This window comes from Cajanus cajan, chromosome 10, assembly GCF_000230855.2.
Source record: "Cajanus cajan strain Asha chromosome 10, NIPB_CcT2T_4, whole genome shotgun sequence".
Lineage (NCBI taxonomy): Eukaryota > Viridiplantae > Streptophyta > Magnoliopsida > Fabales > Fabaceae > Cajanus > Cajanus cajan.
In genome coordinates this window covers 33,455,015-33,480,373 of record NC_138526.1, presented here as the reverse complement: position 1 = coordinate 33,480,373, position 25,359 = coordinate 33,455,015, and the positions used below count along the sequence as shown (strand labels likewise).

General features: G+C 31.6%; 2 protein-coding genes across 2 annotated transcripts; both read right to left on the bottom strand.

Annotated features, from left to right (window-relative positions):
- Window positions 1-6,297: 6,297 nt before the first annotated feature.
- On the bottom strand, window positions 6,298-12,631 carry LOC109803048 (Di-glucose binding protein with Kinesin motor domain-containing protein). The gene is made up of 17 exons (XM_020364505.2): window positions 12,275-12,631; window positions 12,030-12,110; window positions 11,849-11,926; window positions 11,379-11,711; window positions 11,177-11,238; window positions 10,872-11,082; window positions 10,698-10,774; window positions 10,514-10,613; window positions 10,314-10,412; window positions 9,524-9,700; window positions 9,144-9,429; window positions 8,375-8,536; window positions 8,059-8,274; window positions 7,923-7,960; window positions 7,628-7,791; window positions 7,395-7,520; window positions 6,298-7,316 (listed from the first exon to the last, which is right to left on the bottom strand). Exons 1-17 carry the CDS (start codon window positions 12,372-12,374, stop codon window positions 6,498-6,500), a joined length of 3,129 nt encoding a protein of 1,042 aa, XP_020220094.1. The 5' UTR covers window positions 12,375-12,631; the 3' UTR covers window positions 6,298-6,497.
- Window positions 12,632-15,611: 2,980 nt separating this feature from the next.
- Window positions 15,612-24,780, bottom strand: FUG1 (Translation initiation factor 2, small GTP-binding protein). Its single transcript, XM_020362902.3, has 12 exons — window positions 22,907-24,780; window positions 22,782-22,814; window positions 22,132-22,245; window positions 21,771-21,920; window positions 21,568-21,666; window positions 21,406-21,468; window positions 20,880-21,035; window positions 20,693-20,758; window positions 19,489-19,725; window positions 18,536-18,811; window positions 17,939-18,127; window positions 15,612-16,209 (listed from the first exon to the last, which is right to left on the bottom strand). Exons 1-12 carry the CDS (start codon window positions 24,404-24,406, stop codon window positions 16,048-16,050), a joined length of 3,045 nt encoding a protein of 1,014 aa, XP_020218491.1. The 5' UTR covers window positions 24,407-24,780; the 3' UTR covers window positions 15,612-16,047.
- Window positions 24,781-25,359: the final 579 nt, after the last annotated feature.

Genomic DNA, 25,359 nt, shown 5'->3' with positions numbered 1-25,359 from the left:
ATTTCTAATTTAATTATTAAACTCTTAAAATTGGATGTAGAATATGAATTATAGAATGGAGTAAGTCTATCAAAATTTACTCTTAAAATAAATGAATTCTTCCTCGTGTGTGTACATATATGTGTGCATGTATTCCTTATTACTTTTAAATGATTTTTTTATGATTTTCTAATAGTTTTATCCCCTCGTATGTTTTGTTAATATAATTAAATTGAATTTGAAAAGTAAAAGAAAAACGGTGAAATTTTTCAAAACTTTGTGAAAGGGTAAAGGGAAAACTTAAAGCAATTGATAACTTTTTTTACTTGTAAAAGATCATACAATTTGTTAGATTAAAGAAATCTAAGACTCCTCAAAAGTTATTTTTAATGTTAAAATAAAACAAAAAAGATGAAAAATTTAAAAATTTGTGAAAAGGTAAAGGATATAAAAAAAAAACTAAAATGAAAAGTCATCTATATAATTAAAGGAACACTAAAAGTAATAGATAAAATTTTTACACGTAAAAGATCATACCATTTGTTAGATCAAAGAACAATTTAAGACCTTTTAAAAGTTATTTTTAATGTTAACATACGAGAACATTTTTGCAAATACATAAGATCATATATCAAATGCAATAGTATAAATTCTAGCCAAAGATGTTTCTAAAAGTATAAAATGTATAGTAACCTTTCAGACCGAATATTTTGTATGTCTAAGATTAATGTTTTAGATATCATAATTAATATGTTTGATATTTCTATCATTTGTTGTCATGTTATTCCTTAACAAATTGAAGGAATAAAATCTTCTTTGATACTTATAACAAATAAAGGAACAAGAATTTACTTTTCATTAAAAAAAAGGACATGTAGATATCTCAAAGAATGCGAAGTCAGCTAAAAATTATTCTCAACTAACACATGCAACAGTTCTTTCCTTTTCTACCATATAAGTGACAATTATTAGATAAGAAATGATCATTTGATAAAATTCATTAAATGTAAGCATTTATTACACCAAGAGACACCTAACTCTATAAGGAAATAAGATGAAGTAAGACGAAACAAGTCTAGATGTGTAACTTAAGGATTTATAATGGTTATCTTCAAAAGATACCTATATAAAGAAGTTTTTTCATCTTAAAAGAAAGAGTGGCACAACTTCTGAACATATTCTTCATTCATTTTTTGAACTTTGTAGTTTATCATGTCTTGTTTGTAAGATAGATTCTAGTTAGCTTAGTCAGTTTAGGGAGGTGTATTGAATTAGGATCTTAAAAGACTTTGCAGGATATTCATGACTTTTAAGATTTTGTAGGATTTCATAAGATTTTCAGTCAGGATTTTAATGGATTTTGTAAGACTTTTAAGTTAAAATTTCAATGGATTCTTTGTAAACTTTGCAGAATTTCGTAGATTTTTGACATACGATAGAGTTCAAGATTTTTTTTTCATACATTCAAATTAAAAAGAGTCAAAGATAAAAATAATAAAAAATAATAATAATGTCTAGATAAATAATAATAATAATAATAATAATAATAATTTTCTATACTATCATGTCCTTCTAAATAATATTCAGCCACATATTCATAGTTATACTAGTCCTCCAAGCATTAATATCTTTTCGCTCTTACTCTTGGGTTTTAATAATAGACTCAAAGTTATTATTTTCATTAACCGTTAACGTTGAAGATGAAGTTTCGTCTACCACTCTAATTAAAAATTTATCAGAATGACATCCTTTATACAAAGAAAGTTATGTAGTGTTGCATATGTTAAAAATTATTCTAAACAATATTTCAAAAAAATTTATAATTTGTGATTTAAAATATTTTATTTATAAATTTATAAATGATTAAAAAAATAGTGAAAGAGTTGTCCTACTCTCTTATAATTAAATATGTTCCTTCATTTTAAATTGATACTGAAGTAAAAATTTACAAACATCAACTAGGAGAAAAAAATATATATCTGAAATTTGTTACAAGTACAAAATATTTTTTAAAATTTTAAATTGCTTTTAATTATTCACTCGTGAAGATACTGCAATGTCTTATGTTAATTTTCTTTTTTAAAATATAAAAAATCCTAATTTCATAATATAAAAATTAAAAAAATAAAATTAATAGTAAAAAAAGAAATAAAATAATTGATGAGTCATAAAAGGAGAAGGATAACAGTAACAAATTCAAGAGAAGGAAAGAGATCATAGTAGGGATGACAAATAAACTCGTACCCGTGGTAATATCCGAACAATCGAACACGTCCTGACTTTGACAGGGAATACCTAATTTGATCGGGTACGGGTACGGGTAAAACCCGATATATTAAATCGAGTATGGGTACGGGTATATACTTACTCGCCCCGTCCCCATCTCCGGTTTAATATCTACCCCCAATTTAATTGTGTTAAAGAATTTTAATATTTTATTATGTGTGATTATTAATTATAATATGAAACATTTATAGTTATTTAATTATTAAGAAGTCTCTTGATTAAAATATGAGATAGAGAAATAACCTAATTATAATTTTAATATAATAGAAAAATAATTTAAAAATATTGTGTATTTTTTTTTCAAAAAAAAAATTGATACCTGACGGGAACGAGGATGGAAACGAAAATAATATACCCGATGGGTACGGGTACAGGAATGGGTTTGAGTTGCGGGGACAGGGACGGGGACGGGTATCATGAAACCCGTACCCGACCTGCCCCGTTGTCATCCCTAGATCGTAGTTTTTGTGCTGAAAGGATTCTTCTCCCAACTAAAATCTATTATCATCCCATTCTACTCATAAAAGCCCTGACTCAAATTTATCTTTTATATTTTTTTTTTTTGTTCTAATAAATCTAAATTGGTTACAAGGTCTTGAAGATTTATAGTTGATTATAGAGATCCTGATATTAATTTTAACTTTCACCTTTCCCTTTTCTTGACCATGTTATAAAAAACATTACTACAGTTGAAATTTCAAGCATTTTTTGTATTATACAACTGAGGAACAATCTCAACTAAATAGGCCAAGTCAATTAAAGAGAACGGGGAGAAAAATAGAGCAAGTTAATGATACTATCATTTAGTTATAGAAGTTTCACCAAATAGGGGAATGGAATGAGAACAGTAGTACAGTATTATATATGAGTAATAGTGCATTATTATTAGTAAGAGAAAAAAAATAAAGAAGACATGAGCATAAAAAAAAATATATATGAAAAACTCACTTAGAAATTCTTGAAGTACTTGAAAAGTCACTTCAAACAATCTTCCAAAATCTGATGGGTTTGGATGGAATTGTTTTATGGATTTGGTACTTATAGATACCACTAAAAAGTCCTTCAAAATCCCTCTAATACAACAATCCTTTAAAATCCTTATATTTTTTAATACCAATGGATTGTTTTTAAGTTGTAAAAAGTCTCAAATGAATACCAATGGATTTTAATGGACTCTTTAAAAAATCTTAAAAATCCATATTGAATACCACTGGATTATTTTAAGTGACATAAAATTCTAGTCGAATACCAACAGACTTTTTTACTTAAAAAAAATCTTTTAAAATCCTATGAAATCCTAAACTAATACATCCCCTTTAAATTGTGTGTTTTAACTTGAACCTTAAAGAAACATCGTTATTTAAAGAATATTTGATGTTGAAGTTTAAAGAGACTTTGTTGTTCAAAGAATACTTAGGTAATTCTTTTAAAAGGGCAAATAAAAAAAACACCTAGGTTGAAGTAGAATGGCTTGTGAAAGAATACTTGATCTTTGTAGAACATAACGAAACTTGAACATTGTGGAACATAATGGAACTTGATCAAGTTGGTCAAAAATTGAATATAGTCTCTGTAATTGAAACAAACTAGTATAAAAATACTTTGTGTTCTTTACTTTATTTGATTTGCACTTCTTTGGTCCTGCGTAATTACTTCACTGTTTCAAAAAAAAAGTGTTGAGTTTTTGTATAGATACAATTCAACCCTCCTTGTAGTATCTTTCTTTTCAACACACAATTGTTTTAAAAAAGAAAATATAACCAAAACTTAAAATGACATATTTTATATTCAAGTCCTATTAGAGAGAGGTACTCAACACAACATCAAAACAAGGCTTATGTCTCTTCTTTAGTATCTGCATCTAACTAATTTTTACCTTGAAATAATGGTGTTCAATCCAAACGCAAACAAACAAATGGAGTGAGATATGTATCACTCATGTTTTTGGGGTAAAACAAAAGTTGTGTAACACATGTGCCAAACATATAAACCAACAATACAATAGTTATAATTATTTACATGACAAAATAATATTTCATGTTATGCAACATTTTCTTCCAAGATCTAATGCAATTAAACTTGTGGCACCATCTCAAATCTTATAATAAAGAGGGAGTACATGATAATCATTAGAACACCTAACCAAATGCATCCACCACTAAAGATGAATCAGGATTACAAAGTCACCTAGGGCACTCCAACATCATGGAACTCAACATGATCCATATCAAAGATCCCAAATCAAGTAGATGCTCAAAGTCCATATATAGAATATCCTTAATTTGACCTCCTAAACATAAGACTCACTTCCATACCTCAAAACTCAATTTTATACATATAATGCATGTCTCTTATAAGGATGTTTGTATACAAATTAAAATATTCAATAATATTAATTCAAAAACTCATGTCCCAAATATCATTTTGTAAGCCTCATAGTGCAATTATTCTTAATTCTTAGCCACCCTCATAAATAAGTAAGGATTAATTCTTGTTTTGATTCTCAACTCACAGCTTATCTTCTAAGGGATTCACACTTAGCATGGAGTATCTCCATTTATCGCCAAAGGCACACAAAGCAGGGGTTGCTCCTTGTGGCTTTTACACTTAAGTGAGACTCCCTCTCGCTTAATGTCCAAACATGTAGAAAAATTATATAAAATTTTGCTTAGCAAGTATCAAAACCACTTAATTCTCGCATAAAAGTCACTCTTTATGACTGTTTAGTAAGAGCACATCCATGCTTAACACCAAAATTATGGGTGCTAGCTCTTTGTGGCTTTCCCATTAAGCGAGACTCTTGTCTCACCAAACATGTAGAAAATTTATATAAAATTTTGCTTAACAAGTATCAAAACCACTTAATGCTCGCATAATATTCACTATTTATGACTGTTTAGTAAGAGCACGCCCATGCTTAGCACCAAAATTATGGGTGCTCTATGTGGCTTTCTCATTAAGCGAGACTCTTGTCTCACTTAACAACAAAGGAACAAAGACAAACCCTTCACCTATAGGAGTCTTGCACTTAACAAGGGTTACCTCACATTTATGACCAAATAATCAATGTTTTAAAAATCAAATTGGTCGTTAAACCAACCTAGACATTGGTTCAAGGTTCAATAGTTCAACCATGACTGAATCGTGATCAAATCAGTATTGATAAAATAATAATAATAATAATTATTATTATTATTATTATTGTTGTTGTTGTTGTTATTATTATTATTATTATTATCATCATCATCATCATTACAAATTAATATTAAGTAAATATAATACTACAATTTATAACACTGAAAATTAAAATAAAATGTTATTTATAGATTCTTGACATTTTATGAATATGTAAAATTTTAAACTATATAATATAATATTTAAGTTTAAATTTAAAAAAAAAAATATAGCAATGTGTATCAATAATAACAAGTTTACATCTAAAATAAAAGATATCAAATTAATATAATATAAATTATAAAAATAAGGATATTAAAAATTATAAATCAACATAAATAATTAAATTATATTTATGAAACAAGTATTAAAATTAAGTTATTTTGATTTATAATTTTTTATTAAATATTATTTTTATTAAAAATATTTTAAATTAAATTTTAAAAATTAAAAAAAAATTCTTAACTAAACTGGTTCAAATCGATTTGACCAATACTACTATTTTTTCACTGATTCGATGCAAAATGATTCTCTTGACCAACTTGACTAGTTTAGGACCAATTTTCAATCAAATCAAACAGATCAACCAATTTTGTCTAATTGTTAAAACTATGTCAACAATATATTGACCTTTTAGTATACAAAGTATCATGTTATTTATGTTTATACAAGTCATTTCTTTATTGTATTAAGTATTTATTTAAGTAATTAATATGATAAAATTCTTAGAACAGTGTGTTCTTCCTGCAAGGCATTTAGTATGAACCAACAATGAATTCTTATTGGTTTATTTAGAACTGTGTTTTCAATAAAGTATTATTGTGCATCAAGACAAATATAATGGCTACGTCGTACTGGTTATGGATGAGATAAGTTCTTAACATAGATACACGTTAAGGGGTACACATCAAGTTTTCACACAATTTAAGCATTTCCCATATGAAAAACATATCATTTTTCATATTCCTTGAAAGGGGTGAACACACAAGAAACAATTTCATCTATCCACACATCACAAAAAATAAAATAAAATAAAAAAATCTAGATCAACATAACTTTTAAATCCATCCCCTTTCCTTTTCCTTATGACTATTCTTTTGTTGAATATCTTTAGCTGCTCCTCTTTTACCAGCACCTTGCACCCTAGGTGCCAATCTCCCTCTACTCCCAATGGAAACTCTAACTTTCTCCATCCCTACATTTACACCAACCTTCCTCATATGCTGCTGAAGAGGAGACTTCACCTGTATTTTCTTGTGCAGGCTTCTTCTTAGTATGCTACCTATCCTTTTAACGCCACTTCTAACTTCTTTGGGACTATCACAATGAGTCTGTGCAGGCACATAGTTAGTTTCTGATTCCCCATTGACATCTTTCTGATCAACTTGGTTTGTAACCTTTGGTACTAATGGTGATGGGAACTGGGTTAAGCTAGGTATACTTGGGAGTGGAATCAATGAGTTTCTCCTTGAAGCAATGGCTGAAGGAACACGTGGTGTCATCATGCAGATAGAAGCTCTTCCAGGCCTTTTCGGCAGTAGGGCTTTGTCAGACATGTCAGGATTGTTTTCTTTCTCAGCATGATCAATGCACTTGATGGAGCTCTCCATTGTAGAAAAGGGTATACAAGGTTTCAATATGTTGTTGTTCTCTAGTGGTCTAGCTGAATTTGTTTGTTGGTCTTTGCACCACCCACCACTCACTGGATCATTGAGATTCTTGAGACTTCCTAGTGGTCTATTTGCAAGTGCTGCTCTCATAAGTGTATTATTTTGCTCTTCTTGATGTTTCATTTGGTGCTGCTCAGCTATTTTTGAGTCTACATGTTGACGTGCGAGCTTTCTCTCAACCAAAAGTTGTGATTCTAGTTCCTTGACCTTCAAAGTGAACGCAGACAATGATGAGGTGTTTATTTATAAGGATAAAATTTTCAATTTTTTGCTTTGATATGATACCTTCTCTTGCAGATTTTTGTTTTTGCTATCTCTTTCCTTCATCTTGGACTCTAATCCATGAATTGTTTCCTCCATCTTCTTGATTTGGAAATCCTTCAGCTTTACCTCTTGTTTGACTTTCTCAGCCTAACAAAGGAGAATCAAGTTATTGAAAATGAAATATAATATCATAGTTAAGAAGTGAAATGTTGATACTTAATCAAAATACTACAACAGCATTACATAAATCATACCATTTGTTTGTGTCTCAAAAGTTCAAGAGTGTCCAACTGCTTTCTTGCAGGGCCTAATTCTATTCCTCTTACTCTACTAGCAAAGTTCAGAGAGCAAATTGTCTCACTCAAATCATTTTCATTAGGACTGATCTGTACAAACATGAGTGTCTTCGAATCTCCTCCTAGAAAAACAAGATTGTTCATCAAATTATATAACCATATTTGCGTACACCCCCGAGGATAGAAATCAGGTATGCATGCTCAAAAGCAAATCTAGATAAAGTTTCTTTAAGAAGCATGGTGAAATAAGTACCTAATGAGTCTTGCAGCAAGTGTGTAAGTTTGGAGTTCCTGCAACATGAATAACAAGAAAAACTTCAATACTGACCAATAGACCAATTCAGCATTTGTGATTGAAACATGAGCTAATATTTATATTTTCAAAATACCTGAAAGGGATGTGTGAACTTTTTGTTGCAAGAGCAGATATGACATCACCAAGTGCAGACAGAGACCTATTAATATTTTGTGTCTCCTTCAGTCTATCACCATGAACTTCTGTCTTTGCCACTCGCTCACTGCCTGCTAGGTCCACAAGCCATAACTTACTTCTTGTGCATTCCCCATTCAACAAATTCTCCCCCTTAACCATAACACAGTGAATACTGTATAGAGAAAGAATAATCCATCATAAGCAGTGTTTCTCCAACCATCCTATTCAAATATGGTTTAGGATTCTAATTTAAACAAACAATTGAAGCTGACCAGTGCGATCGGCTGCTATGCTCATTGGAATTGGTTGAGCTTACTGCCCTTGCATTGCTACCAGTTTGTAGGACTTCCCAAACTTCAGTCATATTGTTCACATGTGCTTCGACCAATCCTGGAATGTGATGCATTCCTTCACCAGCTTGCCTTATTTCAAGTCTACATTTAAACATATTTTTGTAAACCACATCAGCTACTATTCTAAAAAGATACTCCCTCCATTTTTTTTTCATTGTCTTTAAAGTTATACACAAGAATTAAGACAATTTTGATATTTTAGTTTTTCAAAGTATTTATTACATATTTTTCTGTTATACCCTTTAGGTGGTTGGAGAATAAATAATATTAGAAAATGAATAGACACATTGTTCAGTAAACATGCATTAATTATTAAGGGTAAAAATGAAAAAGAAAATTAATAAGTCATTAGTTTTAGAAAAGTGACAATGAAAAAAAACAACAAAATCTGACAAAACGACTATGAAAAAAAAAACGGAGAAAGTACATGTTAAGAACATACTGTCATGAGTCTGGGCACACTCTTTTGAACACACTTTTTTTAATTAGTTGAAATTTATCGAAAAACACAAAAGTTGGTAGGTTTCACACCCCAGTTAATATCTCCTGATTTTATGATTTGAATAAATCTTAATCGATAAAAGAGTGTATTAAGAGGAATGTGTTGGAGATTATAGTTTCACTTCAATTTCATTGTCTAATTTCAATTGGAAATGCTGTTAGGTTGAAAATATTTACTGGCTGTTACCTTTTTGCAGCTGTTCCTGGATGATTTCCTGAAACCAACAAATCTCTTATTTGCTCATTGTACACTTCTAAGACACTTACAGAGATATCATAACAGTAGAGCTTCTGTCTATCCTTGATTATGTCAAACATTTTTTCTAGTGTCCTGAAGTTAACACCTCGAGCTTCTTCCGTGCCCTCCATTGTGAAAGTTTTTCCTGTCCCAGTCTGCCCATATGCAAAAATGCATACATTGTACCCATCTAGGACTGAGGTTGCAAATGGTGCTGTGTCTTCAAAGATATCAGCTGTAGAGAAAACAACACAAATCAGTCAAAATGAGCATTACTGTTCAATTCAGGACGCCATCCTAAAGAATTCATGCCATTAAAGCACAGTTACCTTGCTCAGCTTGGGGACCAAAGACAGCATCGTACTTGAAAGTCTTTTTAGGAGCTCCATTTGACATTACAGTTAGCTCACCATCTTTCGCAGATTCAAAATCTAAGGCCATTGTTGCTCCTGAGGCTATCTCTTCGGCATTGAGAGGCCTACAACGGCAAAAGACCCTTATGTTTCCTGTGGAAAAAAAAAATTAGTATAGTTGGTGAACCATCATGCATATTTATAACTAATTTTGAATCTGTTTAGATAAATTTTTCTATAAACAATTATAGTAAAAGAAAATTAAAAAAAAATAAATAAATAAATAAACTTATCTATTAGTTAAAATTATCTTATGTATAAATTAATTTGTAGAAATTTTTTTATACTAGTTTCTTTAAAATCTTTTTTTTAGCTTATGAAGTTAATTTCATTTTTTTCTTGTATTTTTGAGAGGCCTACAACGGCAAAAGACCCTTATGTTTCCTGTGGAAAAAAAAATTAGTATAGTTGGTGAACCATCATGCATATTTATAACTAATTTTGAATCTGTTTAGATAAATTTTTCTATAAACAATTATAGTAAAAGAAAATTAAAAAATAAATAAATAAACTTATCTATTAGTTAAAATTATCTTATGTATAAATTAATTTGTAGAAATTTTTTTATACTAGTTTCTTTAAAATCTTTTTTTTAGCTTATGAAGTTAATTTCATTTTTTTCTTGTATTTTTTTTCCTTTAAACGTTTCTAAAAAAGTTTATCCAGACAAACCCAAGTTTAAGAAAACAAGATCTGCACTGCTTACCTCTCAACTCCAAAACCTTATTGTAAAGCTCTTTCCGTTCCTTAGCCCCTTCAATATATTTGTACATGAGGTCTTCATGGGACTCCAGTTGTTCATTCACTATAATACAAATTGAGGAATTAGATTATGCACAAATGCAAAACCGCAAACTATTAACGTGTATAAGATAATAAGCTATATTGTAACAAATATCTGCTTACTTTTGGAGTTGATAATAAGCCCCATTTCTCTCATATCTGCTTGATATTGTTTGCTTGCCTCTGCTTCTTCTAATAGCTTGATGTGTTCCATTTTCATAATCTATCCAATCAAATTTATTAACACGTTACAAACATATATTTACCCTTCTTGGTATGTCAATCAACTTTGTTAGCACATTAGTACCTTCAATTTCCTTGTCAAGTCTCTCAGCGATGAAAACCACCTACTTTTCTCTTTCACTTGCCCCTCAATGGCAAATGCTGCATAGCCAAAAACATTGGTTGATTAGATACACAAAAGTAACAAAACCTTACATGTTTAGTTATATGATAAGTACAGAAAAAGGGATATGCATACCCAAAGATCCTACGTGCATGGATTTTCGCATTAGCTCATTCTGAAGCTCTTTCAAGGAATTCAAAGCTTCTTGGCATTCTCTACTCTTTTGTTGATTCTCCCTCTTGACCTCACCCAACTCCTTCCTTGTTTCTGCCAGCTCCTTTCTCTGACACTCAAAGTCTCTTTTCAGCCTCTTAAACTTCTCTTCCACCTCAATATCCTCGGCATCCTACAAAAACATCATTGAAAATGAGACCACACATTATCACTCTCGTTTTTCCTGTTCAAAATAAAAATCTATCATCATTCACAAAGAGACGTACTTCTGATGACTCCAATTCTGCCTCCTGAGACACTCCAATATCTTCTAGCATCTCATTATCTCCTGAATTTAAAGCTAAACTTTGTTAGATAACAATCATGAATTTGTACTATAACCAGCATTAGCAACATCACATCATGTAGAGCCATGTTCAAATTATAAAACCTTTAACTACCATTAGAGATAACAAGAGTTGAACTCACTAGGAGGGTGATCTTGGGGTGATTCATCCTTGGCTAAAAGGGGAGGAAGAAGCTCAAAGGAGGCTTCAGGGGATAGTGGTTCTTCCCCTTGCTCAAAAGTTTGACAAAAGTTGGAGAATTTAACAGTTGTGGTCCTGTGGCCATTGTCAATTTCAACTTGAGACCCGTTGATTCCATAATCTAGAGAAAGCTCCATAGATGTATCCACATTCTTGCAATGTTTGTTCTTCAACAACTCAGGGGAATCACCATAGCTGATTCCGGCAATATCTGGTGAGCCAGCACAAACGACCAAATCTGGGGATGTCAGAGAATACCCCAAAATTGATCTTCCTGAAACCATATAATCCCATCATATTCTATCAAATGATCAGATCCCAAGTGACACTCAGACACCAAAAAATTCAAAAATTATAAAAATTAAAAATCTTGAATTGTGCTTGCAAACCCTAACCCCATTAGGCCATTACCATGAAACACATTTGACACTACCGGGTCGTCGAATTTCACGCTGTTCCCTTCAAAATTTCCGTTTTCCCGAGAAAACCCTGCAGCAGCAACCCACAACCCTCATCAAAATCACAAAATGGGGTTCATCCAAGACAAGAAAAGATTCAATATTTCATTTTCTTCTCAGTTCAGTGTCCTAACCGATACTGGGGCTGTCACCACGAGACGCAGGCTCATACGCCATAGCCAAACTCTGAGAGCTCAGTGATGTTTGTGAAAGAGCTGTCACGTCAAAAAGAAAACAAAAAATGACAAACAATCCAAAAGGGTGCACGAGGAGATCATCAAGTTAAGAACTTGGAAATTGAAAAAACAAAAAAAATGCTGCTTCCAGAAGAGGAGAGAGAAAGAAAATGAATGAGAAAAGTTGAAGGGTTCGCTCTTACAATTGAAGCAGTGAGTATAAGAAGAGGAATCTTGTTGCATAGAAACGTCTGTGAGAAGAAGTGGGTCATGGTCATAGAGACACCATTGATTATCCTCCATTGATAAAACGACCAAACTGTTTGAACTTTGAATTCCGCAAGAATAATAATAATTATTATTATTATAAAGATAAAAATAAATTGCAGCATAAATTAGAAAAAGGGGGTTATGTAATGGTGATGAATGATGATGGTGATAAAAAAGTGGTTTCTCAGAAATGAATTCGATTTGGTTACAAGGAAAGTGTGCGTGAAGATTGAACTTGCCTTAATGAAAATTCGACCGTTGGGGTTTGAAATTTGAAATGTGGTAAGCGGGGCAATATTTACAGAAATCACATTACAAAACATTGGATTTGGATTCTGATTCTGACTTTGGATAAACCAAAGTTATTGGAAGAGGACACGTGACACACTTCTTTTCACTTTGGATTGAAATTGAAAACTGAGGGAAGATAAATTTCATAGGATAGTGGAAAAAAAATTATGACGAATGTTTGTATGCTTTTTTATTGGACTGACACGTTTATATTGCTCTGAATTTTATATAATTAATAACTATTTTTTAATTTAATTTTTTTAACACATTTATCTATGTGCATTTTCTTACTATTTACGATAATATCATAATTATATATATATATAGGTACGAATCCACGAAAAAGAGAGGGGGCACATGCTTTCACTACCACACACACATATTTTTTTATCCTAAAAAAATATATTTTTAAAAATAAAAATTATATTTTAATTAAAGAAACATATATATTTAAATTATCATATTATAAAATATAAATTTAAAAGATTTGTTCATTTATTTGATATTTATCAAATTTTCGAAGGAGATTAGTTCTTTTATGTAATAAAAAATACTCTTTAATAATGAATTAATTTTTTTAAAAAGTTTAATTTTTGATAAAATAAAATTTGTAATATATATTTACCTTTTGTACTTTTTATTTATGTATACATTGATTAAAAAATCAAAATAGTAAAAATTGTAAGATTCTATACGTTAATTAAAAAAATCAAAATGAAAAAGATTGGAAAATTTATATTCTATTTAAAATTTTTATTATAAAATATATTTGAAATAAATTATTATCTAAAATATTATATTAGATATTAAAAACATGTTTATATTATAAATAAATTAAACTTGATTTTTATATAATTTAACATATTTATTTTTATGTTTTTATTAGTATTAAATTATTATAAAGTATATTTTTAGGATTGTAGTTCTAACCAAATATTTAAAAAATATCTATGATAGATAAATAAGTCATACTTAGGACATGTATTTTAAAAAAAAGTTAGGATCAAACTTACTAAATTATAACATAATATAGTTTGACTTAATTTATTTTCATCCTTAATCATAAACATAGATATAAAAGTTTATAAAAAATAATTATGATATATATTTATATTTTTAAAAATTATATATAAAAATTTTAATATTATAAATATATAAATAATTATTGTCTCCACTATCTAAAATTTATGGATCCGTCACTCTATATATATATATATATGGAGTTATTTTATGTACGATTTAGTCTAGCTTTCTACTTGAAAGCTTGTTCATGCAAAATGGCAATCTTCAATTTAAGTAGGAAAAAAAAAAGTACTGTCTGTGCTAGACAAAATAAAATAAAATGTTGTTGATATGAAGAAAAAAAGGTATTTATTGACATTGAAATGGTTTGATAATAAGATAAATTGATTTAAGTGTGTCGGTGTAAATATTTACTAGTACAGATTATAATAATCGAAAATTATTGATTTTATAATAATTATTTAGAAATTTATATCTAAGACTATTTTTAATTGTTTGGCAATGTGAAACAAATATATTTATGCAGACTACATATCAAAGTTAAACTATTTTTATATTCCTAAATTTAGGAAATCAAGAAATATAGAAAGAGTAATAAAGGAAAAATATTTTATTTAATTTTGTGAAAAGAAATGAAATATGGTGACTTTTTTTTTTATTCATAAGAAATATTAAGAAAAAAAACGGTAATATGGATTGAAATATGATAGCTAATTAATAACATGTTGAACTGGTGATTTTTTCCAAATGCAATTTTGAGAATTTAAAAACTGTTTTATTGGAAATTTTATTCAACTTTCGTTTCCATTTGTCCCACTTCGTTTAGCATTCAATATTTCTCCTCATTTTGTTTATTCTTTTACTTTTTAAAAAAGAGAATAAAACTATTTGACTTAGCTTCCTTTTTTTGTTTTCAAATTTATTTTACCAAATAAAAAATAAAAATAAAGACATCAAAATTAATGAATTCATCAATAAAAATGTTTTTTTTTCTAGTTCAAAATTTGAATTTAGGAGGCATATAGTAAACAAAAAAATTTCCTCTAAAAAAAAACCTAAAGATAGAAACGTTAGTTTCACATATTTAATTTGTTATTTAAAATATAACATTTTTAGGAAATGTAGCACATATGGTTAAAAGAAAATTATTAACATAAGAGAGGTTGAAAACTAACCTTTTGAGTTAAAAGAAAAGTTCTAATGCAATATTAATGTCACATTACCTTTATTTAATGTATTAAAAATATTTAATTTTTCAAATAGTATTTATAAATATTTTAAAAAATATTTATAACAAATCAAACGAATTTTAATTATTTATGAGAATCACAATCTCTTGGATTTATTATTTCTTGATTGAGTATGAAAAAAAATATTGTGGAGCACACCATCTTAAGATTGGACTAATAATGGTAATGATATATGTAAGTCAGGCGAAACTCTTCTCATACCATCATTAGCATAAAAGATTAAATATAATTTTATTCCCTAAACTTTTATCAATTGCTGTTTTACTTCTTAAATAATTTTTTAAATTATTTTAGTCTATAGACTTTTTTGTTAATTTTAACTTTTAACCTTTGAATTTTCTCTACCATTAACATTTTGATTTCTAACATCAAAATTTTAGTCATGAAGAAAACTTCTAAGAACTAAAACCAAATAAGATTTGTTCAAGTACAAAATAAAAATTGACAAAGGTTTAGAGACAGAAAACTTTCAATTCTAAAAAAAAATTACAAAAAATAAATAAATTAAAATGCATACACTAATGTGTAGATTGTTAAAACAACCGACCAATATGCATTCTCATAATTTCATATAATCCAATCATTAGGAGATAAAACGAACTGCAAATATTTTTTTACCAAGTATTTACATCAGTGCAAAACCTTGGATCATCCAACTATATTCCATCTAGGAGCAAAACAAAATAGAAATACAAATTTCCAGACCTCAGTGTAAGATGATGATGCATCCATTTTTTTTCTCCTTTTATCAAAAATAAGATGATGCATCCACCATAGAGCATCATACAAAAAATGAAGGAAAAAAAAGTGCAATTCTTCCCTTGTCTTATATGTGGTTGTTACAAGTAGTATTTTTGGGTCAAGGCAATGAAACTATTTCCCTCTCTACAAGGATCTGAAACTGATATACTTTGTTATATACACTTTTACATCCAACAATGGAACAAATCATTTGAACTCAGATCTTCAGCAGTGGCACCCTCAATCTCAATATAATGATGAGGGAATTGTTACCTCTCTCCAATGTCATAACATAAATTGGAGTGAAATACAGTGTTTTTTCAACTGGAACCTGGCATGCATTAGGACTGTGTCAAACACAAGATAGGAACCAATCTCAGTGGCAAACATCATTGTTGATTCTACAATGAAACTCCTACTCCCTCCACAGCAGCTGCCATTGATGCTGAGGCCTCCTCAAGGGTCCTCTTCTTCTCAACTGTGTTGAAGGCTTCAAGAATGTCACCCTCTTCCCAATCATCAAAGTCTTCTAAACCAAGCCCACACTCAAGACCAGCACTTACCTGATTACAAGGGAGAGAAAGAGAATGCGTTTATAGGCAGTAGCTACAATGAAATGGAGAAGCAACACAGATTTTCAACACAAAGAAAGGAACCAAAGTTTAAAAAAAATATATTCACTCTAGTTCCTATTATAAGGAACTTATATCATAATCACACAGATAAATATAAGTAATTATTTTAGTTAATTTTATTAGTTTACGATGTCCTAATTTTACCCTTAATACTTATTATTAAATTATCACCAAAGATGTGAAAAAATTACTCCATATCAAAATTTATACATTAATACCAATAATAATTGATAAATGGTAATTAGAAAGTTTAAAAAGTGAGAAAGAACATTTTTTTCTCAAATTTTCTTCTCATTATTTAACAAAAAGCACGTATACTCGCAATCGTTAATAAGGACAAAAATAAAAAATAAAATTAATACTTTATAAAAACTGTAAAATATCTTTAAAAAGGACTATCATTCCTTTCTAATTCGTGCCTTATAATAAGGACATGAGGAAGTATATATAATACACTGTCATGCAGTTGTTCAACCATACTAAAAAAGCAGTAAGAAAAGGCTATAACAACGTCAAAAGGGCAGCGTCTAAACAAGAAGCTTTCCTCAAAGCCATGTCATGCGATAGAGGACATCTTAAGGAACAAGTACCAGCAAAATATAAAGACTCGAGTTTAAATCTGACTCACAATTCAGACAAATTAATAAATTAGGCATTTTACTTGTAATAAAAACCTTTCATAAAATAATGGATTAAAATTGAATCCATTTAATTGATTCCAAGATCAAAAGGTTTGATTTTGGATAGAACCCGATGGAGTCAAATATACGTAGCTGACCCCACCTAGTTGGACTAAGTTGTTTTGTTTTATATCCTCACATTTTCACCTCTGAGGAGCAACCATTTGACATTCATACCAGTGATCAAAACAAGGTAAAAGAGAAATTCTACGATGGCCGTCATCAAAGCAACACGTCAAACAGGAAAATTGGGTAAATCACAAATTTCTCCTTCATAATATTATATGTAGAAGCTAATGATAAAGCCTCAAATGTTAAATGATGAGAATTTAGTTGATGCATGCAAAGGACAAGCTGCACTTGAATAAGATGATTCTTACTCTGCAACATGAGTGCAAATCCACAACTGCAATCATAATTAAAAATCTATTGCTATATAGATATACTGATTAAAAAATAATCAATTTGAGTCACAAGTACGAACATGCAACAATATCATCCAAAGTTTAATTAAAGGTTAAAATATGTTTTTATAACAAAAAAAAAAAGGTTAAAAAGCTCCTCAATTTTGCTAGATTGACACTCAGTGAATCAACCACCTAAATTTAATTAATTAGAGCAGATGCAAACAACAAAGCAGCAAATGTAGCATTCCTCTGAGAATCCCTTCTTATCATCACTCTCCATCACACTCGTGACATTATCTTCACTATACTAGCATATTTGATAGGTAAATTAAAAATGCTTATTTTTCACTTAGATAAAAAAATAAAAAAAGGCTTATGCCCATTCCTAGTAGCCAAATGCAAACAAAAATGGACTGACAAGTGACAACAATTGGCTTCAGAATTGGTATTTTTTATAAATTATGGAACAGTTGTCCAATCATCTTCATATGTGTATCATGCAATTGATGCAGTGATATTCTTGTGTATGTATCCTAAATATGGGAAGTAATACTAGAAGAAAGGTCATACCTCTTTAACAATCTCCTTCACTCGTCTCAAAGAATCAAGAATACCAACATGAACTATTTTTCCCTTCCGCTTGACTCGAATACCACAGTCTTTTACTACCTTTCCCTCATTGACCATGCATCCAGCAACACGACCACTACCACTGCTGAACACAGCTCGTACTTGTGCCGAGCCAATTGTTACTTGTTCCTGCCAAAAGATCACAGTAAGTCTTGCAGCTGAAGCTTCAGTAACTCTTAAGTTCAGAAAGAATATGAAAGTGATAAGAAACAAATTAACACAGTATGCCCAAGGATGTTGGACCGTAAATGCTGGAAGAGTACTAATTGACACTACCTAATGCACACTAGACAGCATATACAGTGGCAATATATCATTATGTCTTAGACACAATAAAAGAGGAACTATAATATAAATCTACAAGTATCCTTTAGAAATAGTTTATAACACAAATTTATGTCACTGAGATATTTTTACAAATTCCACTGTACTTAAATGTCATGTAATAATCAGTGTGTAGTGTACTCAAACAAAGGTGTGTATATGCATAAGCATAATCTACACTAAGGTTACAAATTTAAAGATATGTTGATTTACCTCAACTGGTTCTAGGAGCCCTTCCATTGCATTTCGTACATCATCAATTAATTCATAAATAACTCTATATAATCTAATCTCAACAGCTTTGTTCTCTGCATAGCTTTTCACAGAGCCTGGTGCTTTCACATTAAATCCCAAAATGATGGCCTTGCTTGCAACTGCAAGGTCCACATCACTTGTGCTTACATCACCTGTTGCTTCCAACAAAAACTTCAGAGTGACATTGTCTTGTGGTAGCACCTGCAGAGCTTTTCTGACAGCTTCAATAGATCCCTAGCCATGACCAAGAACAATGAAATTAATTGCACATGAAGCAATAACCACAGTGACGGTCTATAAAACATGTTTTAGTTGCAGCCATCGATTTAGAACAATACAGAAAATGCCAATTTCATAATATGTTTACCTATTGTGATTATTAGACCAGGCATACAACAGATTTGCATATTTACTATAGAATTGGATAGGTTATTGACACTTCCATACAGGCTACACTCAAAATTGCATGAACACACATGTTTAACACTTGAATATATATAAACAGGCAATGTTATTTCCTGACAGAGATATCTAAGCTTGTCTTAGTAAATAGCTTGTGTAAAAGTTTTATGCTATATCATCATTGGCTAATTATTATTAGCCTTATTAAGTAGTCTTCTTTTCTATTGGCATACACACGCTTGCCTGCAAGAAAAAACTCAAAGCCCTCTTGGTGTAGTTACATATGATAAGTTCATAAGGTAAACATTCAAGGTAAATTGGTGAGGTACACACTACATAAGTTATGCTTTTATTTCAAATTTTCAATTATTCAATATAATATAAAGTCATTGCATGACAATTGATATCAGTAACAATGTCATAATGAGTTCAACCAGGATGGCAGTTCCAAATTTAACATCAACTAGAAACTGTACAAATTCAAGTAACGCTAGCAGCAGTGATTATACCTGAAGATCAACCTTCAAAATAATATTTAGTTGATGCAAGTCCAGTCCAGACAGCTTTCCAGACGAAACTGCCGAAGCTAAGGAAGAAAGGGTGACTTTGCCATCCCCTGCCTTTGCTGAAATACGTTCATTTCGCAACGACTCAGCACGAGCCTCTGCCCTTTCACGTGCAGTATCAAGGGATTCAACAACCTCAAATTCATCACCAGCAATTGGAACATTATTCAATCCAATAACCTGTAGAGATGCACAGAAGACAGATCAGAAAATTTTGAATTCGGTCAAATTTCAAATTTTGGCAACACAATGCATGTGACTCTCAAGTGGCTGAAGAAGGTAACTAAGAAACTTCAAAATTTAAAGGTGTGATATATTCTCCACCATCACAGATCTTCCCCATGCAACTAACAGCAAAATGGATGCCGCCACCAATACATTTTCATCTATTGATTCTTTAATGTGGAAAGTGTTGGAAATAATGATATTTACTGTACTTAGGAAATAGTATGTTTATATATATCTCATGTTTATACTTTATTCACATTTAGTGTTCATGGATATTAGTGTCTAGGAAGTTGCATCAGTTATTATAATCCTGGGGAATACTCTCCACTAAGTCTATCAAGACTCAAGAGTCTATATATAGATGATATGCAGAACCTATTATGTACTACACATTCTACAAAATAAGAAGCTGTTTCATTCTCTAAGTTCTCTCTTTATTTTACCCCGAGCTAAATTCAACTGAAAACATTTCCTTCAATCAGTAAGTTTGTAACATGACATATCAATCTTCAGAGTAAAATCCTTTATCAAATGATAAAGTAACTCTGTCTCTATATTTATCAGCAACATGCCTTGTTCAAACTATTTCAGCCCACTAACTACTAACCAATCAGTACCTAACAAAAGATGAGTAAACTTAATCAGTGTCCGGTATTTGTGTTGATTAGCAAACTAATATTTGATAGATGCGGATATGCAGTGATTCAGTCCATGTACATGTCAAGCGAAATCACAAATATGTGGATGGGAATCATATATGAAATGAGCCACAGCACTGTTGTAGCAGAGTAATTGTTCACTTGAGCTTAGGATGCTTGAGGGGAAATGACTACGTATTCTTCATTTTGCTAAGCAATTTCTCAAAGAAAAAAGAATAGTAATGCATCACATGCCTCTTTTGTACTATGAATTTACAAACCTGTGCAGGTATAGAGGGTGTAGCTTCATCAACCCGCTTTCCACTGTCATCAAATAAAGCCCTCACCTGAAAGAAGTAAATAAAAGATGTTTACCAATGCAGAAGGAATGAAAGTAGAATGGCAGAAATCAGTAACCAAATGTTACAATCATGAAGTATTGGACTTTAAGTTTATGTATCTACCAACCTTTCCAAAAGCTTCTCCACAAACTACTATATCTCCACGTCTAAGGGTGCCATTCTGCACAATAAATGAAGCAAAAGGTCCCTTTGATTTATCTAGCCCTGCCTCAATGACTGTTCCCTTCGCACTTCTATCAGGATTAGCTTTCAGCTCTTGCAACTAAACCATTAAAGCTTAGGTCAGGATGAATGCCAGAAAGAAAACTAAATATGGGAATTGTACAGTATGCATCAAGGAGAATTGTACATTTATTAAATTAAATATGAGAAAGGGGGTTAAACAACACCTATTATTTAGAAAATATTGAGACGTTCTGAATGTGAAAAAAATAAAAAAAAATTACACTCGTAGTGTTTATTTCCATCTATTGATCACAATTTACAAGCATATGCTATATGCCAAAAAGCAACATTTCCTATCAATTCACAATAACATAAGAACATTAAATTTTATAAATTAATAAGATAAAGAGATAGAATATTTGTAAAGTGACTTAAGCTAGTCATGACACCAACAGTAAACAGGTTACCTCGGCAACAAGCATAACAGTTTCCAAAAGATCATCTACATTCTTCCCTTTAAGAGCACTTATCTGTCGACATAAGAGAACAAGAGAAAAATATAACTTATTGAAAGTTAAAGAAGCATAAACAGGATATGAAAATGATAGCAACAAATAAGAAATACAAACCGGAACCATTGGGATGTCACCACCCCAGTCTTCTGGCATTAAACCAATTGAAGAAAGATCTTGCATGACTCTTTCTGGGTTTGCTCCATCTTTATCTATCTGTCCCAAATAAATATATAATAATTAGTCAACAATTCCTCAAGACATCACCAAGTAAAACATAAGAATTATAAAATGAGGTTGGATACATCATGTTGACATACCTTGTTTATAGCAATGATTATGGGTACTCCCGCTGCTTTGGCATGAGCTATAGCTTCATTTGTTTGAGGACGAATTCCATCATCGGCAGCCACAACAATAATAGCAATGTCTGTCACACTTGCTCCACGAGCTCTCATTGCTCCAAATGCCTACAGCAGCACATATAATATATATCATCTAAGGGAAAATTTGAGTTGTAGTCAATAATTTGGCTACAAACTACATGCTAGCATAATGCAGCATGTCACAACATGGATTACAGGACTCAACCGAAATTTGGCTGAAGGAAATGTACAGGTAGTTTTACATATTATAAGAAAAAAAGTTAGAAGTGGAAAATTTTATTAAAATTGAGCATACCTCATGCCCAGGAGTATCAAGGAAAACACAGGGCAACTGCTTGCCATCAACAGGTACTTGCACTTTATAGGCCCCAATTCCTTGTGTGATTCCACCAGCTTCAGAAGCAGCTACCTGTTAACAATTTGTGCATCAGTCTAAAATTGAATTGTGTAATATGAGCATCAGTAGCTCCAGAAATTACAAATTTCATCATATTCTAATGCTATGAAAAGGACAAGATGCGCAAAGCAAAATCCAATAAAGGGAGCAAGGTTCATCATAGCATTTCATAAACACAAACAACATCTATTACTAATTAATAATTCTGAAGCAACTATCTCACATTCTATTTTACAACTTACAATCTAGCAACCCTTGTACTTTTCTCAGCTCAGTATCTATTTTCCTACAGGCGCTCAAAATGCTTGGGTTTTCATAGTTATACTAATCCCTAATCCCTTATATTGAAATTCATGGATAGCATATTTAGGAAAAAATCAAATATGCCTATGTAAACTATTGTACTATCCTAATCATACTACATAAAAGTTGTCTAAAACATGGTAATAATCACTCACACAAGTAAACATCCACATGAACTTTATATGCCCCTGCTTGCTTAAAGACACTGAAAGAAGCATAACGGTTTTATGAAAATGTCATCATACCTTGCTCTTCCGTATATAATCCAAAAGAGTTGTCTGCCAATTGATAATACCAAATAATATCAGAAAGGGAGGGATTCAGGGTAAAAAACAGAGATACATGAAAAATACAGAATGACAACACTTACCTTGCCATGATCTACATGACCCATAATAGTAATAACAGGAGGCCTATCTTTGAGTTTATTGAGATCTTCTTCATCAAGAATTTCCCTTTTCTTCGCTAAACCTTCAACCTTGACAGGATCAGCATCTATCACTTCCACATCATACTCTTTACAAATCATCTTTACCATATCTTTGTCTATTGTTTGTACCCCATCTGGCTTAATTCCCTTGGAGTACAGATAACCCAGGATTTCACCTTCACTTGTTGCCAAAGAGTAGGCTAATTCCTCCACCAGCATACCTTTTTCACCAACCTCTAGAATTTCTACTCTGACAGGAGCTGCATCCCTGGCAGCCTGGAGTCTTGCAGCCTTTCGACTTGCTTTACTCCATTTTCTACCTTTTCTTGCTGCTACAGCACCAGGAATAGAGACATTGAGTTCTGATGTGTCCTCATCATGAATCACATCATCATCATCATCCTCTAAAATCCGTCTTCTTGGTCCCCCAGCTGGAGCACCTTTCTTCCGGTAATCATCTCTAAACTTTCCCGGGGGAGGTGCCTTCCCTGGTTTTGAAGGAGCTAGAACTGCTTGTGCAATTAGAGGATCAACTACAGATTTCTTGGTAGCAAACTTATCAATCAAGATGGGTGACTTCTTTTCTTTAGACTTATCTGATGTTTCAGCAGCTCCCTTATCCCTCAGGACAATGGGTTTTTTGACAGGTGGGGGAGCTATAGAAGGTTTCATTTGCAGCATCGGTTGAGGTTTTGAAGGCGGTTGAGGCTTCGAAGGCGATTGAGGAGCACGAGTTTGTGAAACCACCTTCTCCCCTCCCCTTGTTTGAGACTTCTCCTCTTCAGTCTTGATATTAGGCTTTGGTATTTCCTTCACAACCTTCTGCACTGCCGCAACCGTGTCCCCTTTACGCCATACACTCTTTAAGGTTTTAGATTTCTGAGTTGCTACTGAATTCACCGGCTTATCAGCCTTAGGATTAGCATCTGCATTATTCCTCACCGGTTTATTCACAGAACCATTATCCCTTTCACCATTCACCTTAGAATTCCCAAGCTTTTCCGCCTTCTCCAACACCTCCCCAAGCGATTCAATCACCTTATTCCTCTCTTCCACATCCCCAGTAGCCCTTGAGGGCCCCAAAATGGGGTCACTCCTATTGTCTGGGGCCTTCAACACAGGCTTAGGGGGAGGCTTAAGCACAAAACCAGCGCCATCATCTCCACCCTTATTACTACTACTACTACTACTGTTAGAATCAAGGGACAATGAATTCCCTTGGTCAGCAACAAAATCAGTTGTGGTCACTGAATATCTACACACAGACAATGATACACAATGCCATCTCTTTCTCCCCTTACAGTTCCCTCTTGAAAGAGAGACTCTCCTCACCAAAGAATGGGACCTTCTAGAGGAACTCACACCCATGAGGCCCCCCAAACTCACTGGAGAAGCAAGAGAACTCATTGTTCCCTGCACGTTTCCCACCAAAATTAACATGTTGAGCCCCACCCCACAACACCAAAACACTAAAATGTTCCAAAATTAAAGTTTTTTTTTAAAACCTCAACAACACCCCCATTACACCACACACCCCAATTAAGAACTCAACCTACCCAGAAACCCAATTTCAATCAAAAGTGACAAAACAAGAGTAATATCAACACTGGTGGCCCAAAAGAACAAGAAGGGTGTGGTACCTCACTTGAAAGACAGAAACTTTGGGTGTGAAATTGAGGTGGAACATGCAAAAGGGTTGTGGGTATTGGAAGCGTGGGAGCGTGGAAGTGTGGGATAATAAGAAGAAGATGAAAAGAATGGAATGCGAAAGTGAATTTGTGGCTATAGAAAGTGGTGAGTGATAGGCTTGTGGCATTTTTCGAAGGGTATGTGTGGATGGTTTTGTGCCTGTCAAATTCTGTGTATGTGATAAGGCTTTTTTATTTTTTTTATTTTTATTTTTATTTTTTTCGTGGTTTTTATTGTAGTTCCCTCGTACAAGGCAAATGTTGGAAGAGTTTTCAAAACCAAAAATCTAAATAGGAGAATGTAATTTTGTCGAGTTTATGATATAAAAGGTTTAGGGAGGGACACGTACGATGTAGTGGCTGTAGAGATTATTATCGTTAGTTTGTTATTATTTAGAGTTGTGAAAATTCTATTATTAACGTTATTTTATTTGATCAAATTGGATATATTGGGTTCTTTTATTTATTTTTTTAATTATAAAATTGTTATTTTATATTCAAAATTGAAATATTTGCAGCGCAAAAATTTATGTAGTGCTTTCGGTATAATTATCTAAACAAAAAACGAATTGAAAATATGATGACATGTTTGTAATTAAAAAAATGGAAGTAGGAAATAAAAATACAAGTAAATAAACGTTTAATTAAAGTGTAAGTAAAGTTGTACTATGTCTTATTTGGAAAAAAAATACATGTAATTTGTTA